Below are 24098 nucleotides of genomic sequence, written 5' to 3'. Positions count from 1 at the left end.
CACCACGTTGCACAACCGCGCAATTTTCAGTTAAAGCGATGCAGTGCCGAATCACAAAAAGTGGTCTAGTCTTTGGTCAGCCAAATGGACCGGGGCTTAAATAGTTAAAATATGGTATTATGGAAAGTACCATCTGCACTCAAAAGCAATACCAAGATTGGTTAGGCTTGCTGTAGAACAAAGCAACAATTGTTGGACAATCTATCACATATCCAAAACCTGAACAAAACCTGAGCTTTAAGGGGGTTTATATAGGTGTAAGGTGCTGGGACACTAGTGGTTAAAAAAACTCCAGTTCTAACATTGCTTTTTCTCGTATTATCTATTTTTCATACACACAGAGATGTTGGACCATTTGCGCTGTACTTTCCTCATTGCAGTGTGTGTGGTCAGTATTGTGCAATTCAGCCTGATATTATGACCAAGCTGTCTTTTAAGACCTGGAACCTGAAGTCTGGAAGTAATTTTCATTATGGAATGACAGTTACCACCATTTCAGGAACAGTGTTTTCTACAACTCATCATCAGGTTGTGTAATATACTGGTATATATTTGTGATTCTTTTATTTAGGGACCTTATGTTATCCCCATCTGACCCAAATAGATGAGTCTGCATCTCAGGCACACCTGTTTTATATATTTGGCACCATAAACAAAAATGCGTCTTACAAAAATTCCCAGGCCTTGTAACACCTGCAATTATTAACTTTGTGCTTCGTGGTGCAAATCGGAATTGTAAAAATATTATGTTGCCCACTGCACATTTCTGTGCTGTTGGCTTTTAATGGGCTGTAATATTAAAATGCCTTTCCTACCTTTACACATTTCTACTAGCATAAGTCAGAGTGAATATTATAAAACTATTATTTGAGTCTTCTACAATAAAACATATATATTGAGATATATATATATATATATATATATATATATATATATATATATATATATATATATGCTGTGGTCTAATTGAACAGCAGTGTAAAAAAAAGGGAACTTAAAGCAACTCCATGGAACCACAAAAATGTACTTTAACCACTTGCTTACTGGGCACTTAAACCCCCCTCCTGCCCAGACCAATTTTAAGCTTTCAGCGCTGACGCACTTTGAATGACAATTGCGCGGTCATACAACACTGTACCCAAATGAAATTTTTATAATTTTTTCCCCCGCAAATAGAGCTTTCTTTTGGTGGTATTTAATCACAGCTGGGGTTTTTATTTATTGCTAAACAAATAAAATGGAAAATTAAAAAAAAAAAACATGTTTAATAGTTTGTTAAAATTTTTTGCAAACAGGTCATTTTTCTACTTCATTGTTATGCGCTGATGAGGCGGCACTGGTGGGCACTAATAGGCTGCACTGGTGGGCACTAATAGGCTGCACTGGTGGGCACTGATAGGCTGCACTGGTGGGCACTGATAGGCTGCACTGATAGGCTGCACTGGTGGGCACTGATAGGCTGCACTGGTGGGCACTGATGGGGTCAGATGAGTCGGTACTGATGGCCACTGATGGGCCCTGATGGGTGGCACGGATGGGCACTGATAGGTATCACTGATAGATGGCACTGATGGGCACTGGTAGGTGACACTGATGTGCAGCAGCACTGTCCAGGCACTGATTGTGGGCAATGATAGGTGGCGCTGGTGGACACTGGTAGGCGGCGCTTGTAGGGGGCACAGGTGGGCACTGAAGATCTGGGCACATCACAGTGATCGGGACTGATGTCCTGCTCACTGCCGCCGGTGATCAGCTTTTTTTTTCTCATGAGGAGAAAAATAGCCGATTACCAGCTGGGTTGACATCACGTGATCAGCTGTCATTGGCTGACAGCTGATCACGTGGTAAGGGGTCAGGATCGACCCCTTACTCTGATCTGTGATCCAGCAAGTCTCAGACTCACTGATCACAGCGCAACGTGCACGCCCTTCAGGGGGCACGCAGGCTGCTCGTGCATGGGAACGCAATGCAGGTCCACGCTGTAGCCGTCGCTCGGCTATAGCGTGGATCTCTAGAGGTTAACCTTTTCCTACTTTGCTTGCTAAAGGGGAGAACATGTCTGTACAAACTCTGCAACAATGCTATATTATTAAATCATAACCAAAGCCAAACCACTAAATACTAATGATGAGTTTGGGCGTGTTAGGATCCTAGTTTGAAACCACCTAAGTGAGCCCACCAGGGGCAGGAAGCAGTCTCCAGTACCGGGCCAATCAGCTCGGGGCATGCCGTGCCCCACAGCTGCACATATACAATACATGTGTATTGTATACATGCAGCTGTTGGGCAGAGAATGCCACGGCTGCTTGTGATTGGCTCGGCACTGTGACAGCTTCCTGGTGGGCTTGCTTTGGTGAGTTCAGACTAGGATCCAGACACAAAAAGATGGTAGCCACCCCAATTTATAACTAGCCTTATAACTAGCCTTTGTTGTCTCCAAGTTGGCGCATATATAGCAGTGGATAGCTGGTAAGTGTGCTACGATCCAGACACACCTGAGCTCATCCTTACACAAAGGTTGAAATACATACTGTGTATGGGAACTGTTTACCTGCCTTAGAATGTGTATTTATGTGCAGGAAGTTTTGTCATTAAAGCACCTCTGCCAGACAGAACAGCTAGGGGGTCTCCAGACTATGGCCCTCCAGTTGTTCAGGAACTACACTTCCCATCATGCCTGTGAATGTCAGAGTTGTACAATGCCTCATAGGACATGTAGCTCTGCAACAGCTGGTGGGTCATAGTTTGGAGATCCCTGCTAGATCCTCAACCTCCATTGTTGCACAGCTTGCTAAATGAGCAGTGGTTAAAACACAGACCAACCTGCTGATCAAACAATTAAGTAAAAGCAACAGACTGATGGGATTGATCATCTGCCACCTGTCATTGTGTTTGCTACCAGCATGACTTGTGACTGCTTATGCAGGCCACCCCTTTTACAGCGAGTGCTGTTGTGCAGAGTTTTACAAAGGGCTTACATATATAAAATCCAGGCAGATACTGATTAAACATAAAAATACCAACTATTACAGGTGAAAAAAAAATAAATAAAAAAAAATATATATATATATATATATATAATATGATTTATTTATTTTTTTCACCTGTAATAATTGGTATTTTTATGTTTAATCAGTATCTGCCTAGAGTTTTGCTTTAACAGAACTTAAAAAATAAAAGATAGTTGGCTGCTATTGCATTTATAGGGTTGTGTTTTCATAATATAATAGTAATAGGAAACGTGGCTTCCCGCGTTTAGGTGCGTTTTCGTCTAGTAGTGTTTTTAAAGGAAAACATTTTATTTATTACTTTTGAGCCTGGAAAATGCTAAAAACGCAGCAAAAACTCAATTATCACTGTATGCAAGCTTGATATACCATGTGATATTCCCCTCCTCAGCCAATTATGCTGTATAATACACAACTTGCTTTACTTGACGCTGATGTTGAGAGTCACCAACAGATGTTCCTCATGTTGGTGTCCATGCCAACTAGACGGGGGTCTAACTTTTTCCAAGAGAACATCAAAGGTGGCAATATACATGCATGTGTAAAATTAAAGAAATTCTCTGGGTAATTATGCAGCTGAACATAAATATTTGCAAAGCATCCTGTGGACATATACGTTGAACCATCAATGGATGTGTCCAGTAGAGACGAACTCTGGTCCTATCACACAGCTGCTAATGCCAGAGGCTTTAGAGACACACTGCTGCCACTCTGGCAATAGTGTGAAAGCTACACTAATCGAAACTAGGAATATGTATCTGTCCTATGCCAACTACGAGGAGGTTTATTGCCAGTGGTGCAGGTTGAGAGAAGGTACTTATATTCAAGGGCTGAGTTCTCCCCATGGGTCTCCTGCCTAAGAAAGGGATGTGAAGGCTCAGGCTATTGAAGTCTCTTAGGTCTGCTGCCTAAGGGGGTTGACCATGTGGCTGGACCAAGGCCTGAGTCTGAGGCCTAGCTTGTGTAATCTGGAGATTGAGGAACCATAGAGGAACTCGGATATTATGGGAGGAAACGTGAACCTTACTGGAGTAAGTATGGTACTTCTGCCCAGGGTATTGGCAGCTAAATTGGCCAGTGCTTTACAGTTAGCAGCTACTGTCAGAATGTTCCATCTGTGAAGGCTGTAAGTACTTTGTTCCTTTTTCTGTCCATGGGTGTCCTGTGCCCCTCTCTCCATGGAATATTGAGTGAAACTCAAACTCTTTTTTTTTGCATCTAAAAATGACCGTCACCTATGTGTACACAGAATGGCAAATGGGCAGTGCTAAGTGCTCAAGATAATGAGACCTATGACAGCCACAGGGCACTTTTATGCAATAAACAAAATGCAGAGCTGCAGTGGTCACAGGAGCTCATGGCTCTTTACAAAAATGACAAAATTATACATTGTACAGTACAATCATTGTTATGCTGCCCACAATGGCATATCCTTTTGTATGTACTTTTGAAAAAAAGGTTTTAGAATTTATATATGAAATTACATTATCACTCACATGTGCCTTTGACAACATAAACACTAATTCTGACCCTGAGTGAGGACTTTCTTTAATTTGTAGATTTATACTTTATTGCCATTTGTTTGGCATAAATGATTTATGTTTAAACCATTTGTCTCAGTCTTAAACAGCCAACACAAATACACGAAATTCTTTTTATTTTCACTGTTTTAATTATTTTTGTTGTATAATTGAGAATGACGCACTCCAACCTAAACACACCAAGATGGTTGTAGAGACTGCCAAGTACTGATGCTTTGGGAGTGTTATCTGGTATCACACTTGATACAGTCACATAGTGATTGATGGTACATGTATTTGCGTCTGACGGGACATTTTTCCAAACTAGAAAGCTCTGCAAAATTATAAAGTTGAGAGGAGTAGCTGGATTGTTCATTGCCACAACTGTCCATCCATCTGTCCTTTTCAATTTATAACTTTTAACAGCGTTCCTTTGTAACTTAATCAAATATTCATTGGCAGTGGTGTCCCAAAAATTATTCCTTTTCTGGTTGATAAAATTATGTATTTTTTTGTTTTGTTTTACTTTTTGCATTTTTTTGAGGTGGAGAGTAATTAACAATTAAGCCCTGACCAATTTTGATGGCCAAAGACCAGAGCACTTTTTGTAATTTGGCACTGCGTCGCTTTAACTGATAATTGCGAGGTCGTGCGCCATGGCTCCCAAACAAAATTGAGGACCTTTTTTTTCCCCCCACAAATAGAGATTTCTTTTGGTGGTATTTGATCACCTCTGCGGTTTTTATTTTTTGCACTACAAACAAAAAGAGCGACAATTTTGTAAAAAACACATTATGTTTTACTTTTTGCTATAATAAATATCCCCAAAAAATATATAATTTTTTTTTATATATATATATATTTATATTTTTTCCCTTCGTTTAGGCTGATACGTATTCTTCGACACATTTTTGGTAAAAAAAAAATCGCAATAAGCACTTATTAGCGTCTACAAAATAGGGGATAGATTTATGCCATTTTTCTTCTTCTTTTTTTATTTTTATTTTGTTTTACTAGTAATGGCGGTGATCAGCGATTTTTATCGTGACTGCGACATTAGGGCAGACACATGGGACAATTTTTACACATTTTTGGGACCATTGGCATTAATACAGCGATCAATGCTTTAAAATTGCATTGATTACTGTAAAAATGTCACTGGCAGTGAAGGGGTTGGGGGAGGGGTTAAGTGTGTCCTGGGGAATGATTCTAACTGTCTGGGGGATGGGCTAGCAGCGACATGACACTAATCGCTGCTCCCGATGACAGAGAACAGACGATCAGTGTCTTGTCACTAGGCAGAATGGGGAGATGCTGTGTTTACATCGGCATCTCCTCGTTCTTCAGCTCCGTGACACGATCTCGGGTATCGTGGGCACGGTCAGAGAGCTCGCGGCAGGCACGCACGTGCATGGCGGGAAATTCACTAGGCCTGTTGAATGTGAAGGTTGAATGTGTCTAAGAGTTCCGTTCGGCCCACCGCAGCAAGTGGGGCTGTATTACATCACTGCTTCCTGGAGAAAGAGCTACAGAAGGGATGTGCTAAGTTCAGTGGCTGGGGAAATAGGAGGCATAGCAGCTACCAGTCTTACAAACAAAGAGAATTAACAGTTTGATTTGAAAATGAATAGGCTTTTTCAGAGCAACCACTGAGTGAACCAGAAGATAGATGACATATTCAGTGAAGGTTGGAAAGCGGCAATAAGGACATGCAAAGAAGTTTTTGGCTGGAGTTCTGCTTTAAATTGCTTCGTTATGCTGCTGATGAACCTTGATTTATTTATTTATTTTGTTTTTAGCTGGTCCAATAAAACTTTTATATGCTGTACACAATATTATAGATATCTGCCTGTTTATGCTGAATGATTGTAATCCAGAGGCATTTTAATCCAAGCTGCATTCAGCTGTTTCAGGTTTGTTGGTGAAGTGTATGGGGACCATGGGTTCTTTGGATTAGGGCTTGAGGACCAATGGGACAGTATAATCAGGCAGTTTACAGGGAGGCGGATTAAATTAAGTCCTTCTTTACACCAGTGCAAAGCACGTTAAAAGCCTTGTTTAGAAAGTGCACGTCCTGTTAGAATTTTCTCTTCTTGATTCACTTGTGGGTGTGGATTCTTGCCATACACTGAGACAGCTGATTGGAGGAAAGGCACACGCCCACCTCCACATAGGCAGAGACTTGTAGAGCTGTACTGTGAATAGACCATCTCTCTGCTAATTTATTTATAGAACCCTCCCTGACACAAAATTCAGGCTGGTTTTATTTTGTGTGTTGGAGAAATTGTTAGAAGTTATCATGCTGATAAGAGGAACGAAGCAGGAGAAAGCCACGGGACTTAGGTCTTTGAAGAGAGATAAGAAAACACTGCAGATATATATGCTCAGATTTCATGAATCGGGTTAACATCCACTTGAATTTTAGGATTATTGGCAGAGCCAGGCAAATCATGAAGAATAAAACCCTTATATTTTGTGATTGTGAAAGAAAATTTAATATGAAGATAGCTCTTATTTAACAGTTTGTTGCCTGCCCACCGTCAAATGACAGAGGAGCGGTGTGACTTTCATTCTGGGGCGACGTCTCGTTCTAGGACGACCGGGGACGCGCTGCATTGCTAGGACACGGCGCCACCGTGGTCTCTCTAAAGAGCTGCGGCTCTTTAACCATGTGATCAGCTGTGTCTAATCACAGCTGGTCACATGAAAACACAGAAATGCAGGTAATCGGCTCTCCTTGCCTCACACTGACAGAGTGTGTGGCGAGGAGAACCAATCAGCGGAATCTCCTTATAGGGGATATCAAGGGCACTGATCACAATAAAGCGCCACCAGTGCCAGCAATCAGTGACCATTAGTGATGACAGTCAGTGCTGCACTTCATTGGTGCCCATCAGTGCTGCCTGTCAGTGCCCATAAGTGCCGCCTCATCAGTACAGCCTATCAGTGCTACCTCATCAGTGAAGGAGAAAAATTACTTATTTACAAACTTTACTGACAAACTTAGAAAAACTTTTATTTCTTTTCAAAATGTTGGGTCTTTTGTAAAAAAAAAAAAAAAAAAATACCAAACCAAGCAGTGATTAAATACCACCAAAGGAAAGCTATGTTTATGTGAAGAAAATTTCTAAAAATTTCACATGGTTAAAGTGTAGCATGTCCGCACAGTTGTCATTCAAAGTGTGGCAGTGCTGAAAGCTGAAAATTGGCCTGGGCAGGAAGGGGGTGAAGGTGCCCTGTAGGCAAGTAATTAAAGAAGACTCTACTAGGAATCACATTGGTTCATTGGATGATGTTTTGATTTCTTTGCCTTACCTAGCCATAATCTAGTTATACTATTGCAAGCATGTGGAAATGGTACACATTACTACTTTAAAAGCACATTAAATTCTTATACATTGTTCTGTTACCCATTACAGCTTTCCATGAAGTTTCTGTTTACCCAAAGAAGGAGCTGCCTTTCTTTATTCACTTCACAGCTGGTCTGTGCTCCTTTACTGCGATGTTGGCACTTCTTACACATCAATTTCCAGATCTCATGGGAGTTTTTGCAAAAACGGTAAGTGGGTAATAGTTTATTATATTAATATTCCATTCTATTGTCACATATTCACTTGAAGACATTGTTTCTCTGTGCTTCTCTGCTTGTTATACTATACTAGCATGTGTATCATTGCGGATAATGAAAAACAAAGATATGCCAACTATACTTTTTTGACTTTTATTTTTAGATGGCACTCACCCTTTTTTGGGGTTAGGTTAGGAATGTTCATTTGTCAAGATCAGGTATTTGATTAGGGTATGGTGTGCCTTAAATTGAAAACTCAAATGCAATGCTTCAAGCCATGTGTAGCATTTATAGAGTTTCCTCAGGTTGAAAGAGATCAACCTGATGTAAATTGTGCTTAATATTTAACAGATCCTATTTTTGGGATAGTTCACAATTATTTATGTAGGTAGAATATCCATTTTGGTCTGTTACATATTAAAGGAATTGTAAAGGCAGAAGGTTTTTTATCTTCGTTTATCTTCGTTTTATCTTCAGATAAAAAAAAACCTTCTGTGTGTCCCCCCAGCTACCTGAGCCCCTTCTCTCTCCAGAGATGTGCACGATCACCTCTGTCATCCAGGACACTCCTCCTGATTGGCTGAGATAGAGCAGTGGCACCATTGGCTCCTACAGCTGTCAGTCAGCCAATCAGGGGAGAGAGGGGGCGGGGCCAGGTCTGGGCTCCGTGTCTGAATGGATACATGTTTAGCGGTGGCTCCTAAAGAGCACGCGCTATGCCTTTTTCAAAGTTAAGGTTATACCTAAACTGCAGTTTGGTTTGGGTACAATTGTCTAAATTTGGACTTCACCATCAGTCTGCCTGGACTATGAGATGTTCCTCCTGGCCACAGGGGGCACTGTCTCATCTGGCAGTTATGGAACTATGGTCTGGTTGGGTGCTTAAGTTACTCTCTCTCAGAGCCTGCCCAGTGGGAGTGGCGCTCGTGCTGTGCTTTCTGGGAGAGGGTATTTAAGATGCGGACATCACGTGGTTCAGGGTTCCGGTCCAGAAGGATGTACTGACTTCATGGTCCTGGTCCTCCTGACCAGCCCCCAGGAAGGCTATGGCCTGGGGTGCGGATCCACCCGATCTTGATGTCTCGGAGCTGGCTACCCCAAGGCAAGGAAACTAAAGGAGGATTCTGAGCTGGTTGGGTGCCGTCTCCGATTTGGGAGAGACCCAGTGACTTCAAGCATTCCAGGGGAGGATTCTTCAGAAGAAGACCACGTACGGGTTGGTTTCTTAGCAAGAGCCTGGAAGGGCTGAAGTACCCAAGAGAATCCAGACTCGTGGATATCGCCAAGCTGGCTGAAAGATCCAGGTATCCAACGAGTGTTCTTCAAGTTTACTTTTCCTACGTGTTCTACAACAACGTCTGTGGCAGAGACATATCTTGTACGATCTACAACACCGTTTATGGTAGAGACTTGTTCTTGAGTAAGCACCTTGTTGGCTGCTAGGCCTTGTGAAGAGAGGGACTGTCCAACTTGAGTGAACATCCAGTTGCGAATGGCTATTCTCTGGATGCAGTCAAAGTAAGCAAGTTCTTCAACATTTGACTTTGACACTAAAGGGTACCTGAACTTCCTTTCCAACCCTTTGATCCCAATTTAAGAGACTGTTCATTGTCTACGTTTTGCACATAAAATCCATTCAAGTGGATCTGTTGTCAGTCTCTCGAGTTATTGGGCCATCTACCATGGGACACCCCAAGATGTGAAGTGAGGAGAAAAGAAGGTAACGGTAAGCCCAAATCTAACCAGCAGCTCCTTCGGGGGTAGTGCTAAACATGTAACTGTCACTCGGCTTGGGTGACACCTGTAGCTAGCTGCTGGCTGAGGGGCACTTAAAGGAGGGAGGGGCTAGGAGCAGCAAAAAGAGGAGGATCAGGGCTGCTCTGTGCAAAACCAAAGAGGAGGTAAGTATAACATGTTTGTTTGTTTTTTTTGTTTTTGTTTTTACACGAGCCTTTACAATCACTTTAAGTCTCTGCTCCCTGTTCTTCAGTGCTATACACTAGTTTTGCTTTCTAGCTCTTTCTCACATTGCAGGTCTAGGAGTCGATTCACTCACTGAAATCCATGCTAATCGACACTGTTGTCAAAAATGGTATTCTGATTGGTGTATGTGGTTATTACATGCAGTGTTTAGTAATTTTTTTTTATCTTTATTTTTGCCATTATTTATATTTTTCCCACATGCCTTCCAAGTGAACGCGGACAGAGATATGAGTTTCTCTTTCGTTCATTGGAGAGCACAGCTCTCATTTTGATTGTTACTGTTGGGTATTGTGCCATCTGCAGAAGTAGGATACAAGGCTCAACTAAAAAAACAAAAGACAACCTAGGGACAGACCTGCATATGACCAGTGGGCTTCTGACCTGCTTGTCACAGTACTCCTTTTTCAGGGCTGGCAGGGCACTGGATCATCATTCTCGAGGCCATATGTCTTCCCCCTAGGTATGTAGGCTGTAAAGGCACTAACTTTTTTTTGGGCAGAGGGAATGTGGAGGACAGTATGGTGCTTCATATAGCGTTTTTTATATTGTTGCATGTGTTTTTTTTTTTTTTTGTGTGTTTTTTTTTTTTTTTTTTACTGGGGACGCCAGTGGATGTTTTATGGGGTTTCCAACTTTTGGGGGAGTTTAAAGTGCAGCTGCCATTTTGATGTTTAGCATTCTGTGTGTTACTACTTTGCCTTTGTCACTTCCTGTTCCATGTACAGTAAGTTCCTCTGGGTACATAAAGTAGGAAGTTCTTCCTCTCTGAACAACATGCTGTATGTGTAGTGCTTTCTTGCTCCTCCACATTTCGTCTACATGACCGTTGCTTTGCCATGATGTACAGTTCCCTAACCACCTATAGTCAGTCGGTAAACTGATGCCTGAACTGACTGCTCTCCACAAATAGAAGCCTGCTGCTCTTTGCTTCTTAAAGGGCTCTTACTTTATTGTGTTACCTTGTGCATATTACACCTGCTTGTACAAAAGTAAAGGCACAGACATTAAAGTCCAAACAATGGCCATGTTGGAAACAAATTGTGTTAGTAATATTCCAGAGTTTGTCTGAAAAATGTATTAGTACAAAAAATCTCATAAAATACATCCTAATTACCAAATAAATTATACCACTAACTACCCTCCAACACTTAGTCCATTAAAGCAAGCCACCGTGCAATATTTGTTACAGTCCAGCAGCAGTAACTTTAGAGTAAACAATAAACCGCTGCGAAGCATAAGAGTAGATGAATGGAACAAAAAAGCTGGCCATGCAGACAGATTTCTCAAGAAATGGTGCAAGCAAAGATCTCATTTGTTGACTGAATCCAGTAAATCATTCAGTTTCAAATCACCTTGCTTGGTGTAATGCCTGTAGTTAATATGAAATCACACAACCAAAGCCAGATGCAGATGCACCTGCTTCAACACTTAAACTTGCATCTCTGAGCTAGCCAGGTTACTAAGTTTTCCACATCTCCTAAGGGTAAATTATAGTAGCTGTACTTAGCCATACAGAGGTATTCACTGGCCTGTTTGCCACATCATCCACCCGTCAGTTACAGCTCTTGACCTTTTACCATCACTCGGACATTCTATCATGGCTGGGAGGCATGGCCCCAATGACATCAAAACGCTCTCACGTTCACCAAAGATGTGTAGCTAGCTTTGTCAAGACATATGAGGCTGCCACATTCTGCTTGCATTTTTCAGTACTCAATTAGCATAATGGGCAGCCCCCCCCCCAAAAATAAAACATACCTGAGCCCGATCTCAATCCAGTGATGTGCACGAGAGCCCCAGCTTTCTACCTCCTCAGTGGCTGAGACACAAAAAGGCCAATGTCAATCACAGTCGGGAGGGACTGGTGGGCAGGGCCGAGACCCATTCTGTGTGTTTATGGATACACAGAGTGGGGCTCAGGAGCGAGCACACACTAGTGCCCCCATAGCAAGTGGTGAAGGAGTGCCGGTTGGGGATAAGAAAAGTGAACTGGGGGCTGCTCTGTTCAAAACCATTGCACAGAGCAGGTAAGTAAAACACGTTTGTTATTATTAAAAAAATGGAGCCTTTAGTACCACTTTAATTTAGCCTCCATCTTAAAACCATCCAAATTCGTGCAATTTCTATGTATTTGGAGGAACTGTCTTGGTGGAATTCCATCAATCAAAGATTTTGGGTGATGACTATCTGCTCTTAAAAGGGTATTTGCTGCTGGTTTCTTTTCCAAGTATGTATGTTTTTCTAGCCTACAATTCTCTTAGTTCATAGATTTAGAAAGGAAATTTGTTTCACATAACTTTTGAAGGGGACCAGTTGTCTAACTGTGTTAGCTCTATCTACTCAAGGGTATTCCTATACTTGTGCCACTGGTTTTGGGCTAGATGGAATTTTTAGTAACCCCCTCTGCAGTCTTTGCAAACTGTGTGGGGGCTGTAGCACCCCACAGTTACTGCCATAAAAAATGTCTGTTGCACTTCATCAGAAAATAATTTAGAAAATAATTTAGGATTGTGCATTAAAAGATTATCCCGTTTGCCCCTTTTAAGGTGATCTAATGCATCTCACCCCCCCTCCACGTCCCTTTCAGAGATAAATATACAGATCCTAATCCAAGGCCATGGCTCCCAGGGATTGCTTGTATCCTGCGCCTCAAATTCTGTGTCTTTTGCTGGAGGATGCACTTTGTGTTGCACAGGTGAAAAGCAGTATTTTTGGTCCATCCATCTAGGTGTAAAGTGCTGAAAAGAGGTAAAGCCCAACCTAAGACTTGTGATTCAGCCCCTGTTTGCCATGTCCTAATGCAGCCTTGGAAAAAGGCTTTTATTCTTGGAGTGTTGGACCCTTTTTGATGACATCACTGTCCTCTTCGCCCTCTTCTTCCTCCAGCATTGGGCAGCCTTAATATGGTAAAATTGTCCAACGTTGCGATTACTTTTCCAAGGCAGCATGCATAAAATATAACTTTGCTGTGATAGAGGTTAAAAGGTTAAATGATAGAGGCTCTCTTGTTCCTCCAGCATTGGGCAGATCTTTAATGCTGCACAATGTAATGAGGAGGAGCTGCTGAGCCCAGAGTGGAGGCCGGAGCTTTAATGCTCTGAGCTTACAGGAAGTGGGTTGAATATGATGGTGGGAATTCAGCCCTCAAGAAGAGAGGTGGCTGAGAGTCAGAGCAGTAATTTTGCAGGACACAGTGCATGAGATCAGGTGTATAAAGCAGCCAAAATAGTTTTTTTTTTGTTTTTGTTTTTTGCTATGTGGAGTCCAGTTAATCTTGGTTGTCACCAGTACAAGTGCATCTATTGCAAGATTTTCATTCTATTGCTGTTGTGATAACAATTCAGAATTTTGGATTTTCTCTCCTTCTCTGTCCTAGTGAGAATAATCTACAGTAGTGTGAATCTCCCTGTACCACCCACTGACCCAGAAAAAGGGTGCAAATAAGGAGTTCTAAACTCACACTGGCTGCCTGCTTCTAGGGTCCGTGATTTAGAAAGTATTTAAGCTAGAGACAGCTAGGCAAGGCAGCTAACATTTCAAAGATGATCGGCTGTGGCAGCTTACATATTCCTGTCAGCGCAGATTTCCCATGAAGCCGCATAGTGTACAGAAATGTACCCAACTGAGATCTATATTCCCACCTTGCTGTAATTTTTGGATGGATGTACCATTTTATTGCACATAGAAGATCAAAACATGTATGATGCCATTGTGAAAATGAAAGCCATAGCTGAGCTGTTGAAATCAGCTAACTATAGCAGCAAGTAGACTGTTTTATAAAGTCTGTATGTCTTTTACAAGCCTGTTTTATTAACTTCATGCACAGTATTTAAGAGAACTTTTTTAAACACAATTTTTTATGCAATAAAGCTATTTAAAAGCCTAGTAAAGATTAACCACAGCTTTTAAATATCGTTTTGCACCTGGAGGGGTTAAATTAACAAAACATATTTCTTCCTGGATCTGTGTACTAATTTTTGTCAAAGCAGTTGCAGGCCTGGCAGAGGGGCCTCCTTTCTCCAAACTTCTGCTATGCGTTAAGTGAAAAAATGCAGTTGGACATGGCTGTGATTAATTCCTCTGCAGTCCCTTGCTGGCTGAATTGTAAGCATGGGCTTAGCTATCTTCTCCATCAGTTCCTCTAGGACTACGCGTACTTTCAGATGTGCGTAAAATAAAGGTTCAGAGACCCGCAGTTCTGTTATCTGGCACAGCCATTCAGAGCATGCCTGATGCACCCATGGTCTATGTGGTTACTTTGTACAGGCAGAGTGGGGCTCATTTGTAACCCTAATTTTGATCAACAATTTGCCATTAGCTTTGGCTAATAGCACAGCACTCATCTAAGCAAAATAAAAAATTAAAATATATACTACTTTTATTACATTAAGTCACATACTCGGGTGGTGGAGAAGAGGTTAAGAGCATGACAATTAGAATTAAATGTAAAAACATTCTTGAGAAATAGGTAGCATGGGATATAAACATATATCAAACAGAGCAAAATTCCTTACATATACTATTGCCAAGATAAACTGGTAGTTTCCAAGCCCCCTAAACAAACCCTGCTTACAATCAATTTAGTTTTCTCTATAAACACTGTCTTTTGTCTGTCTGAGTGGGAAAGGCACATGGACAGGCTCACAGCTGCGGCCATATCTGTACATGCAGTGATTAGATGTCTGTCTTGTCTTGTGTTATGTCTTCCATTTGCAGGTTAGGAGTGCAAATGTACTGATGAATTTTTTCCTTATCGGTTGTATCGGCTAATTTCATGTATTTAAAGCACAAGTAATGTAGACCACTCTGGTAACTGATACCTTTCCTTTGTACTGTGTTCAATTTTTCTATAGAACTGGTCACATTTGTTACACTGCTTTAGGACATGTAACCTAAGTCTTATGTGGTTTCATTTTAACAGCTCTGCTTTTACTTAACTACCCTGCAATTTCTGAATAAAAATCATATAGCATTTCAAAAATGGTAATAAAATATAAAAAAAGCCCCAAATACGCAGAAGCGGTCAATGGTAAATTCTTATTTAATGCATATTTTATGCATTTAGAAGGTTAGTCCACCCACGCCTGGTATTTCAGTTTTTGATAGGTGCTGGAGAGGTAAACAACTCATCAATTTTTGATATCTCTCAGAGACTCTGTTGGTAAGATCTGCTTGAGTTCTTAGGTCTGCACATGTTCTGTGTCATTATCAGGGGAACTACCCTGTTGGATTTGTTATGTGTTTTATATAATCTATATGGACAATGCAGCAGGAGGTGCTAGAACATGCTTTGTTCCCAGGAACAACTTACACTTTTACTGTATTTACAGTAAAACATAACTAAGAAATCATGGTAGGGAGATTTTGCTGAGAAACATTAGTGGACAAAGTTTGGCTTGACCCACCAGGATCCAACAATTACTAAAATGTAACGCTGAGTGGACTGACCCTTTTAAAGCTTTAATTACTGGACCAAAAGTATCATTTAATTTTAAATAAATCAAGGAAGGGTTAAAGCCTCCTCTGGGTTTTTACTGTTGTCAGAACAAGTAGTGATGGGAAATATTTCAAACGGGTGCAGACACGCACTTGAAGGTATTGAAGCTTTGCCTACAGCTGACCTTTCCCCATTACCGACTTACCATTTTTTTGTTCTGCGCTATGTGTAAGGTAGCAATGCCTTAGATATTATATTGAAGATATACAACTGTAGTCACATGAGTACCCTCGTATATCCGGATGTGCACCACTATTTTCTAGTAAATGTTTCAGGGTACTGCTTGGGCACAGATAACAACATTTCTAAATGTCTTATAACATAGTATAGTACACCTTCATTTTTTGAGTTCTGGTCTGTTTTGAATTGACAAAGCCCTTTTAAACATACTATTGGGTACAATACAAAAAAATCCCTGTGCACTTAAAGGCAGAGTTTTTTTTTTATGTTTATACATTCTGTGCATTAAGATAAAAAGCCCTCTGTGTTCAGCAGCCTCCCCAGCACCCCTAATACTTACCTGAGCCCCATCTCTGTCCAGCGATGTCCACGAGTCCCTCGGCTGTCCCATACTCTCTCCCCTAATTGGCTGAGACACAGCAGAGGCGCCATTGGGTCCTGTGGCTGTCAAAGTCAGTTCTCCAATCAGAGGAGGGAGAGAGCGGAAAGGCAGCTCCGTGTCTGAATGGACACACAGGGTTGCAGCTGGGCTCGGTTGCCCCCATAGCAGCCTGCTTGCTGTGGGGCCCTCGATGAAAGGAAGTGGCCAGGAGAGCCGAAGAGGGACCCGAGAAGATTAGGATCTGGGCTGCTCTGTGCAAATCCACTGCACAGAGCAGGCAAGTATAACATGTTTGTTTTTTTAAAAACGAGAATTTACAATCACTTTAAACAAAATAACAGAAATCACAGTTTTTTTGGGATTCATTTGCAACTGTACTGTATATAATTCCACACTGTCACATCAAGCACCTGTGCAAGGTGTAATCCTATATATATATATATATATATATATATATATATATATATATATATATATATATATATATATATATATATATATATATATATAGCCATGGCCAAAAGTTTTGAGTATGACACAAATAATAATTTTCACAAAGTTACTATGGGAGTTCTCAATGGTATTGGCGTCTGTGGAGTTTCCTGGCCATAGACCCAAAATTTTGATGTTTTGTTCTCCAAGCCCCTTGGTTATCATGTTTGCCTTATGGCAAGGTGCTCCATCATGCTGGAAACCTGTTCTTGGATGTTTGGGAGAAGTTGATCTCGGAGGATGTTTTTGTACCAATCTTTATTCATGGCTGTGCTCTTAGGCTAAATTGTGAGTGAGCCCACTTACCTTGAATGAGAAGCAGCAGAACTGTTGGCATGACACAGGACTGATGGTAGCGCTCACCTTATCTTCTCCGGACAAGGTTTTTTTCAGATGCCCCAAACAATCGGAAAGGTGATTAATCAGAGAAAATTATTTTACCCATGTCCTCAGCAGTCCAATCCCTGTACCTTTTGCAGAATATCAGTCTGTCCCTGATGTTTTTCCTGGAGAGAAGTGGCTTCTTTACTGCCCTTTTTTACACCAGGCCATCCTCCAAAAGTCTTCTGCTCACTTCTTCACAAATGCATTGGAAACCGGAAAATTGTATACTTACCTTCCCGTAATTTTCCTTTCCTGTCGCATCTTCATGGCAGCATACACTCTGGGTTGTGACTCCGCCCCCACAACCTGATAGGACCACATAGCTATAAGATGAAGATACGCCCCCCGCCCCGGTATTCTCTGTATATATGAATCACCTTTGTGGGTGGGATATTGTATGCTGCCATGAAGATGCGACAGGAAAGGAAAATTACGGGAAGGTAAGTATACAATTTTCCGGTTTCCTGTCGCATCATGGCAGCATACACTCTGGGGATTAACTCGCAGACTGGGTGGGAGATGCAAAGGTAAACGTTTATTAGCAAGGAATAGAAGAGTTGGCTTGAATAATGGACTTTCCAAATTCTACTGTTGATAGCCGAGCTGAGTCCACCTTGTAATGAGAGATAAAGGTGTTCCTGGAGGACCAAGTGGCCGCTCTGCAGATGGTTTCCGCTGAGACCCTACAATACGCTGCCCAGGAGGTGGCCACTGCTCTGGTGGAATGAGCCCTCAGGTCTTCAGGAATTTGCAGCTCACTCAGCAAGTAGGCTTTTTTAATGGTCTTCACCAACCAGGAGGCAATGGTTCGGGCCGATGCTGCTTGACCTCTCCTAAGGCCGTAGGGAATGATGAAGAGGTTTTCCGATCTTCTAAAGGATTCGGACATGGAAAGATATTTTATGATGTTGCCCCTTACATCCAGAGGATGAGGGTCGCCGTGGTCTGTGTTAAGAGCTGGCAAGTTGATTTCCTGGTTGAAGTGAAAAGAAGATGCCACCTTTGGGATAAAGCGATCCGAGGGTCTTAGAACTACCCTGTCCGGATGGATGATCAGATACGGCTCCCTAGTCAGTAATGCTTGCATCTCTGAAACTCTCTTCGCTGATGTGATTGCGACCAGGAAGGCAACTTTTAGTGTCAGGTGCCAGAGGGAGATGTTTTCCAGCGGAAAAAAGGGTTCTTTGGATAGTACCTCTAAGACGACTGATAGGTCCCATGTTGGAAAGGAGGGCTTCCTAGGTGGTCTTAGTTTAAGACAGGCCTTCTGAAATTGCATAACAAGGGGATCATGAGCCCATTTTACCCCTGTCAGGGCGGATAGAGCTGACACCTGAACTTTCAGAGTACTAGAGCCAAGACCTTTGTCTAAGCCTGATTGCAGGAACTCTAGGATCAGAGGAGCCGAAAGGGAGGATAGATCCCGGCCAAGGTCCTGAGAGAAGGAAACAAACCTCTCCCAGACCCTGCGGTAGGTGCAGTTGGTGGTAGGTTTTCTGGCCTGGAGCAGGGTATCAACTACCTTCTGGGAACAGCCCTGACCTAGATACCTAGCCCTCTCAGCCTCCAAGCCATCAAGTGTAGCCTCCCCGGATCTGGATGTAGTAGCTGGCCCTGGGAGAGCAAGTCGGCTGACAGGGGGAGAGCAAGAGGGCATGCTGTGCTCAGTTGTAGGAGGGTGGTGAACCATGGCCTCCTGGGCCAAAAAGGAATCACTGCTATCACCAATGCTGTTGATCTCTTGAGCCTTAAGAGAAATCTCGCTATCAGGGGAGTCGGAGGGAAGATATACCCGAGATGGAAATTCCAGGGATGCTGGAGGCAATCTGTCCCCTCCGCTGAGTGAAAGGGAAACCTCGACAGGAACCTTCGGCACTTGGAGTTTGCCGGAGTCGCAGCAAGGTCTATGTCTGGTTGACCCCAGGTCTGGCAGATGAGGGAGAAGGCCTGAGGGCTCAGGGACCACTCGTTGTTGGAGGCGAACTCCCTGCTTAGCGTGTCGGCTAAGATGTTTTCGACCCCCCGGGATGTAAGTCGCCCTCAGGTCCGACAGGTTCAACTGTGCCCATTCCATCACAGGGAGAACTTCCTGCATCATGGAGGGACTCCTGGTCCCCCCCTGTCTGTTTATGTAGGCGACAGCAACCTTGTTGTCCATCCTTAAGAGGACCTGCTTCCCCCTTAAAAGGGAGCTGAAAGCCAGGAGAGCCTGGAGGGCCGCCCTCATCTCCAGCACGTTCGATACCAAGTCCCGTACTTCGAAAGGCCAACGGCCCTGCACTACATGGGACTGGTAGTGGGCTCCCCAACCTTCTAGACTGGCATCCGTGGTCACTACCTCCTGAGGAGGGATGACTATGTGTTTGTAATTGTTTAAGTTGTGGGGACGAGTCCACCAACGCAATGAGCGCCTGACTGTCTCTGAGATCCTGATCGTCTGGGTCATGGATGAACCATCCCACTGATGTAGGAAGGAGTTCTGCAGAGGTCTGGTGTGCCACTGCGCCCAACGGACCATAGGAATGGTCGCTGATAGGGAGCCTAGAAGGCTGAGGCATACTCTGGCCGACAGGGATCTTGCTAAAATGGCCTTCTTCACCTTCCGAACCAACAGGGAAGACTTCTCCGGAGGCAGCTGCACTGTATTCAACTGGGTATCTAGTTGGGCTCCTAAGAAGATCATTCTCTGGGTGGGCCGAATCTGGCTTTTCCCCCAGTTTATCAGCCATCCCAGATTCTGCAGAGTGGAGATGAGGATCTCCCGACGTTGTAACAGCGACTCCCGGCTGTCTGAGAGGAGGAGAATATCGTCCAGATAATGGTGGACTCGCAGCCCCCTCTCCCTCAGATGCGCGATAACGGGAAGAAGGACCTTTGTAAAGGTCCTGGGAGCCGTAGAAATTCCAAACGGAAGACTTCGGAACTGAAAGTGTCTGTGGTTTAGCGAAAAGCGGAGGAACTTTTGGAGTTCTGAATGGATAGGGATATGGAGGTAGGCGTCCTGTAGATCTATGGAGAGCATCCAGTCCCCCAGATTTATAGCCTGGAGGATAGACTGGAGGCTCTCCATTTTGAAAGCTTCTACCCGGATAGAGCAGTTTAATTTTTTTAGATCCAGGACCGGACGTAGGTCCCCCGATTTCTTTTTTACTAGAAATAGAGGGGAATAGTACCCCTGACCTCTTTGGGATAGGGGCACCTCCATAATTGCTTCCTTTTGGAGCAGATCCTGAACGTATTGAGCCAAGGCTAACCTCTTTTGCCGGGATGACGGGAGGTTTGTTGGGCAAAAATAGTCCCCCGGGGGAAGTCCCCTGAATGACCATCTGTGCCTGAAGTGAATGGTGGCTAACGTCCAGGGGTCGCTTATCATTTCCGCCCAGACCAGCGTGAACTTTGACAGTCTGGCCCCCACCACTGCTGGCTGGGCGGACGCACCTTCAAAAGGACTTCTGGTCAGTAGATGCCGGGGTCCTGGGCTTCTGGAACTTCAGGAAGGATGTTTGAGGGGCCTTCCAGTTCCTTCTGTACTCCCTACCAGGCCTGTAGGACTTGGCATCCCTGTACCTGTCCGGGAGGTTACGCTTAAAGGGAGGAGGCCTCTGAAGCTTTGGCTTTCTATCCGAGGGGATAAGCCCTGATTTTCCGCCAGTAACCTTAGAAATAGCAGAGTCCAATTTGGCGCCGAAAAGATTCTCGCCATCATATGGGATGTGGCACCAATTGGACTTGGAAGCAGGATCTGCCACCCAGGGTTTGAGCCAGAGAGCCCGTCTGGCCATTACCGAGGACAACATAGCCCTGGATGCAGACTTAATAGCATCCACAGATGCCTCTGCCACAAAATCCCCTGCAAGGCTTAGTTCTTGCAGGGCCCTAACTATCTGGTCCTGATCAGCGCCTTCACATACAAGCTTTTCTGTGCTTGCTGACCAACTGGCAATCGCCTTACCCACAGCTGCAAGAACCACTGCTGGCCTGCATACGCCTCCTGCTGCTAGGTAAGCTCTTTTGAGATCAGTATCAATCTTCCTATCTAGGACGTCCTTGAATGACACGGCGTTCTCGATAGGGAGCGTAACGTGCCTGGCCAGGCGCATGAGGGATGCATCCACCACTGGCGGTGACACAAGAGATTTAATTTTAGCCTCCTTTAGAGGATATAGTTTGGCAAGCCGATTGTTAAGACTTGCTTTCTTCTCGGGTCTCTGCCACTCATCTCTGATAAGTTCCTCCAACTCATCAATGAAGGGGAAGGCTTCGGGTTCTCTCTTCAGGTACGGGAAATATTTTTTCTTTTTGGGTTGGGCCTCCTGGGGTTCCTCCCAGCTAATGGCCTCCTTCACTGACCTCACAAAAGGCTCTATTAGGGAGAAATCAAAGCCAGCTGAAGCCTCTAGTTCTTCCTCATCTGAAGGAAAATCATACTCTCTGGAAGTACTTGGGGGAGCCGGCGAAGCACCCCGTGGAGATAACTCCATGTCCCGAGCGACACGTGGGGCAGAAGACTCCGTGAGCTCTCTGTGTTCTTGCCCTTTTTCTCTGGTGGCTTCTTCAAAGCACCTGCGGCATGCCAACCTGTCTGGAAGGGCTATGGCCCCGCATACCCAGCAGGTATTTTCAGAAGGATGGGAGTGGTGTGCTGGTGAATGGCGCCTCCGGTCAGGGGATCTTCTTTGGCGGGAATGGCTGCGCCTTGAACGAGACCTGGAGCGACTCCTCATGCGACTCCTTTTCCCTGAGCGACTTCCTCCACCCGAATGGCTCCGCCTTTGGCCAGAGCGGCTTCTTCTATGCGAGGAATCTCTGCGAGATGATCTTGCGGACCTGATGGGGCTAACCATTTAGGTAGCATTAGTGCGTCCTGCTCTCTTTTTCGATCTTCTCTACTTACCAAACTCCTCCCCTCTTACCTATTATGCTGGAGGTGATATGCTGGAGCAGTGGTCTCCATGGATAGGGAACAGAGGAAGCCTGAAGACACAGGTAACACAAAAAGGGTAAGGAAGATAAAGCCACAATAGAAACAAGAGGGGAATAGAGAGAAGAAAAAATACAGGGAAGATACTTACCAAACAGAGAGGCAACACTGGGGCAGAAAAACCAGAAAAGCAGCAGTCATGAAATTCAGCTGAGCACAAAAACAGGCAAAAAAGGCATCTGCATTAAAAAAAGGCATCTTCCCCTTTTAAAATTGGAGCCAGGTTCACGACCTGCCCGCACATGCTCAGTAGCGCCATGCGGCCGCCGGCGCCATCTTGGAAAAGGGAAAAGACATAGATAGACATACACAGGCTGCCCAAAGTGCACAGTGAGCATGTGCAAAGCGGCAGAGTGACCAGGAAGAATGCTGATGCTACTATGGTACTACAGAGCTCAGGAAAAGGTAAAATATGGCAGAGAGACAACACTGGGGAAAGGCACCAGGCAACTTAAGGTGACAAGAGATACTGAAGGCAGAGAGTATGCTGTCAAGCTGCAGACAGAGTGACACCAGGGAGGAAGAGGAAACCGGAGACCACCGCAGGTACTAAGCCTGTTTAAGGCTTAAAGACCAATCTTTTTGTTATATGCCTTCCGCCTGTTTAAGGCTTACTTCCAACGGCTATAGAGGCAATGCTCTGTTTGCAGAGAAAAAGTATTCATACCCCTGAGATCACCAGAGTGGGGTTCCTTCCATTTAGCTTCCTTTAGAGGCTGTACCGGTAAGGACTTCCACCCAGGAGAGGCTAGAACCTGGCTGGGGCGGAGCGGTAAGAGGGTGATGATCCGTGCGGTCCCAACAGGTGAGGAAAAATAAGAGAATACCGGGGCGGGGGGCGTATCTTCATCTTATAGCTATGTGGTCCTATCAGGTTGTGGGGGCGGAGTCACAACCCAGAGTGTATGCTGCCATGATGCGACAGGAAAGGTTTTTTTATCTGATTAAGTTAATTTTCGTGGCAAATAGGTACTTTGCAATTGCAATTTATCTGATCACTCTTGATAACATTCTGGAGTGTATGCAAATTACCATCATAAACACTGAAGTGAAGCAGCAGAATTTGTGAAAATTAATATTTGTATCATTCTCAAAACTTTTGGCCATGGCTGTATGTATATACAGTGTCTCACACAAGTGAGTACACCCCTCACATTTTTGTAAATATTTTATTATATCTTTTCATGTGACAACACTGAAGAAATTACACTTTTCTACAGTGTAAAGTAGGGAGTGTACAGCTTGTATAACAGTGTAAATTTGCTGTCCCCTCAAAATAACTCAACACACAGCCATTAATGTCTAAATCGCTGAGTACACCACTAAGTGAAAATAGTGTAATCACTAAGTGTCCATCACCTTTACCCTCAGCTTCTTTAACAAGGCACTGGTGGTCTTGGAGGTGTGTCTTCAGCAAATTGTTTGCGGGCTTCCTTGTGCATCATTTTAGTAGAGGTTTCCTTCTGGGACGTCGGCCATGCAGACCAATTTGATGCAGTGTGCGGCTTATGATCTGAGCATGGATGGCTGACTTACCACACCTTCAACCCCTGCAGCAATGTTGGCAGCACTCCTATATCTATTTCACAAGGACAACCGTTGGATATGATGCTGAGCATGTGCACTCAACTTCTTTGGTCGACCATGGTGAGGCCAGTTCTGAGTGAAGCCTGTCCTGTTAAACTGCTGTATGGTCTTGGCCACTGTGCTGCAGCTTGGTTTCAGGGTCTTGGCAATCTTCTTATAGCCTAGGCCACCTTTATGTAGAGCAACAATAATTTTTTCAGATCGTCAGAAAGTTCTTTCCCATGAGGTGGCATGTTGAACTTCCAGTGACCAGTATGAGAGAGCGAGAACACCAAATTTAACACACCTGCTCCTCATTCACACCTGAGATCTTGTAACACTAACGAGTCACATGACATTGGGGAGGGAAATGGCTAATTGGGCCCAGTTTGGACATTTTCACTTAGGGGTGTACTCACTTTTGTTTCCAGCGGTTCAGACATCAATGAATGTGTGTTGTTATTTTGAGGGGACAGCAAATTTACACTGTTATACAAGCTGTACACTCACTACTTTACATTGTAGCAAAGTGCTATT

At 43.7% G+C, this 24098-nt stretch overlaps 1 protein-coding gene across 3 annotated transcripts in view; it reads left to right on the top strand.

Annotated features, from left to right (window-relative positions):
* ST7L (suppression of tumorigenicity 7 like) overlaps window positions 1–24098 on the top strand; it is a 266896-nt gene that overhangs the window by 204920 nt on the left and 37878 nt on the right. For all 3 annotated transcript variants that reach the window (XR_013274492.1, XM_077481541.1, XM_077481540.1), the window contains exon 14: window positions 7948–8087. Coding sequence is in view for 2 of the 3 variants with exons in the window: in XM_077481541.1 (XP_077337667.1) it covers window positions 7948–8087 (140 nt within the window). In the remaining variant the exon portion in view is untranslated. The remainder of the gene's footprint in view (window positions 1–7947; window positions 8088–24098) is intronic.

This window comes from Lithobates pipiens, unplaced genomic scaffold (genome assembly GCF_037356315.1).
Source record: "Lithobates pipiens isolate NorthernLeopardFrog02 unplaced genomic scaffold, aLitPip1_a1.2 Scaffold_16, whole genome shotgun sequence".
NCBI lineage: Eukaryota > Metazoa > Chordata > Amphibia > Anura > Ranidae > Lithobates > Lithobates pipiens.
The sequence above is the reverse complement of the archived record's forward strand: the minus strand, read 5'-3'. Positions and strand labels throughout refer to the sequence as shown.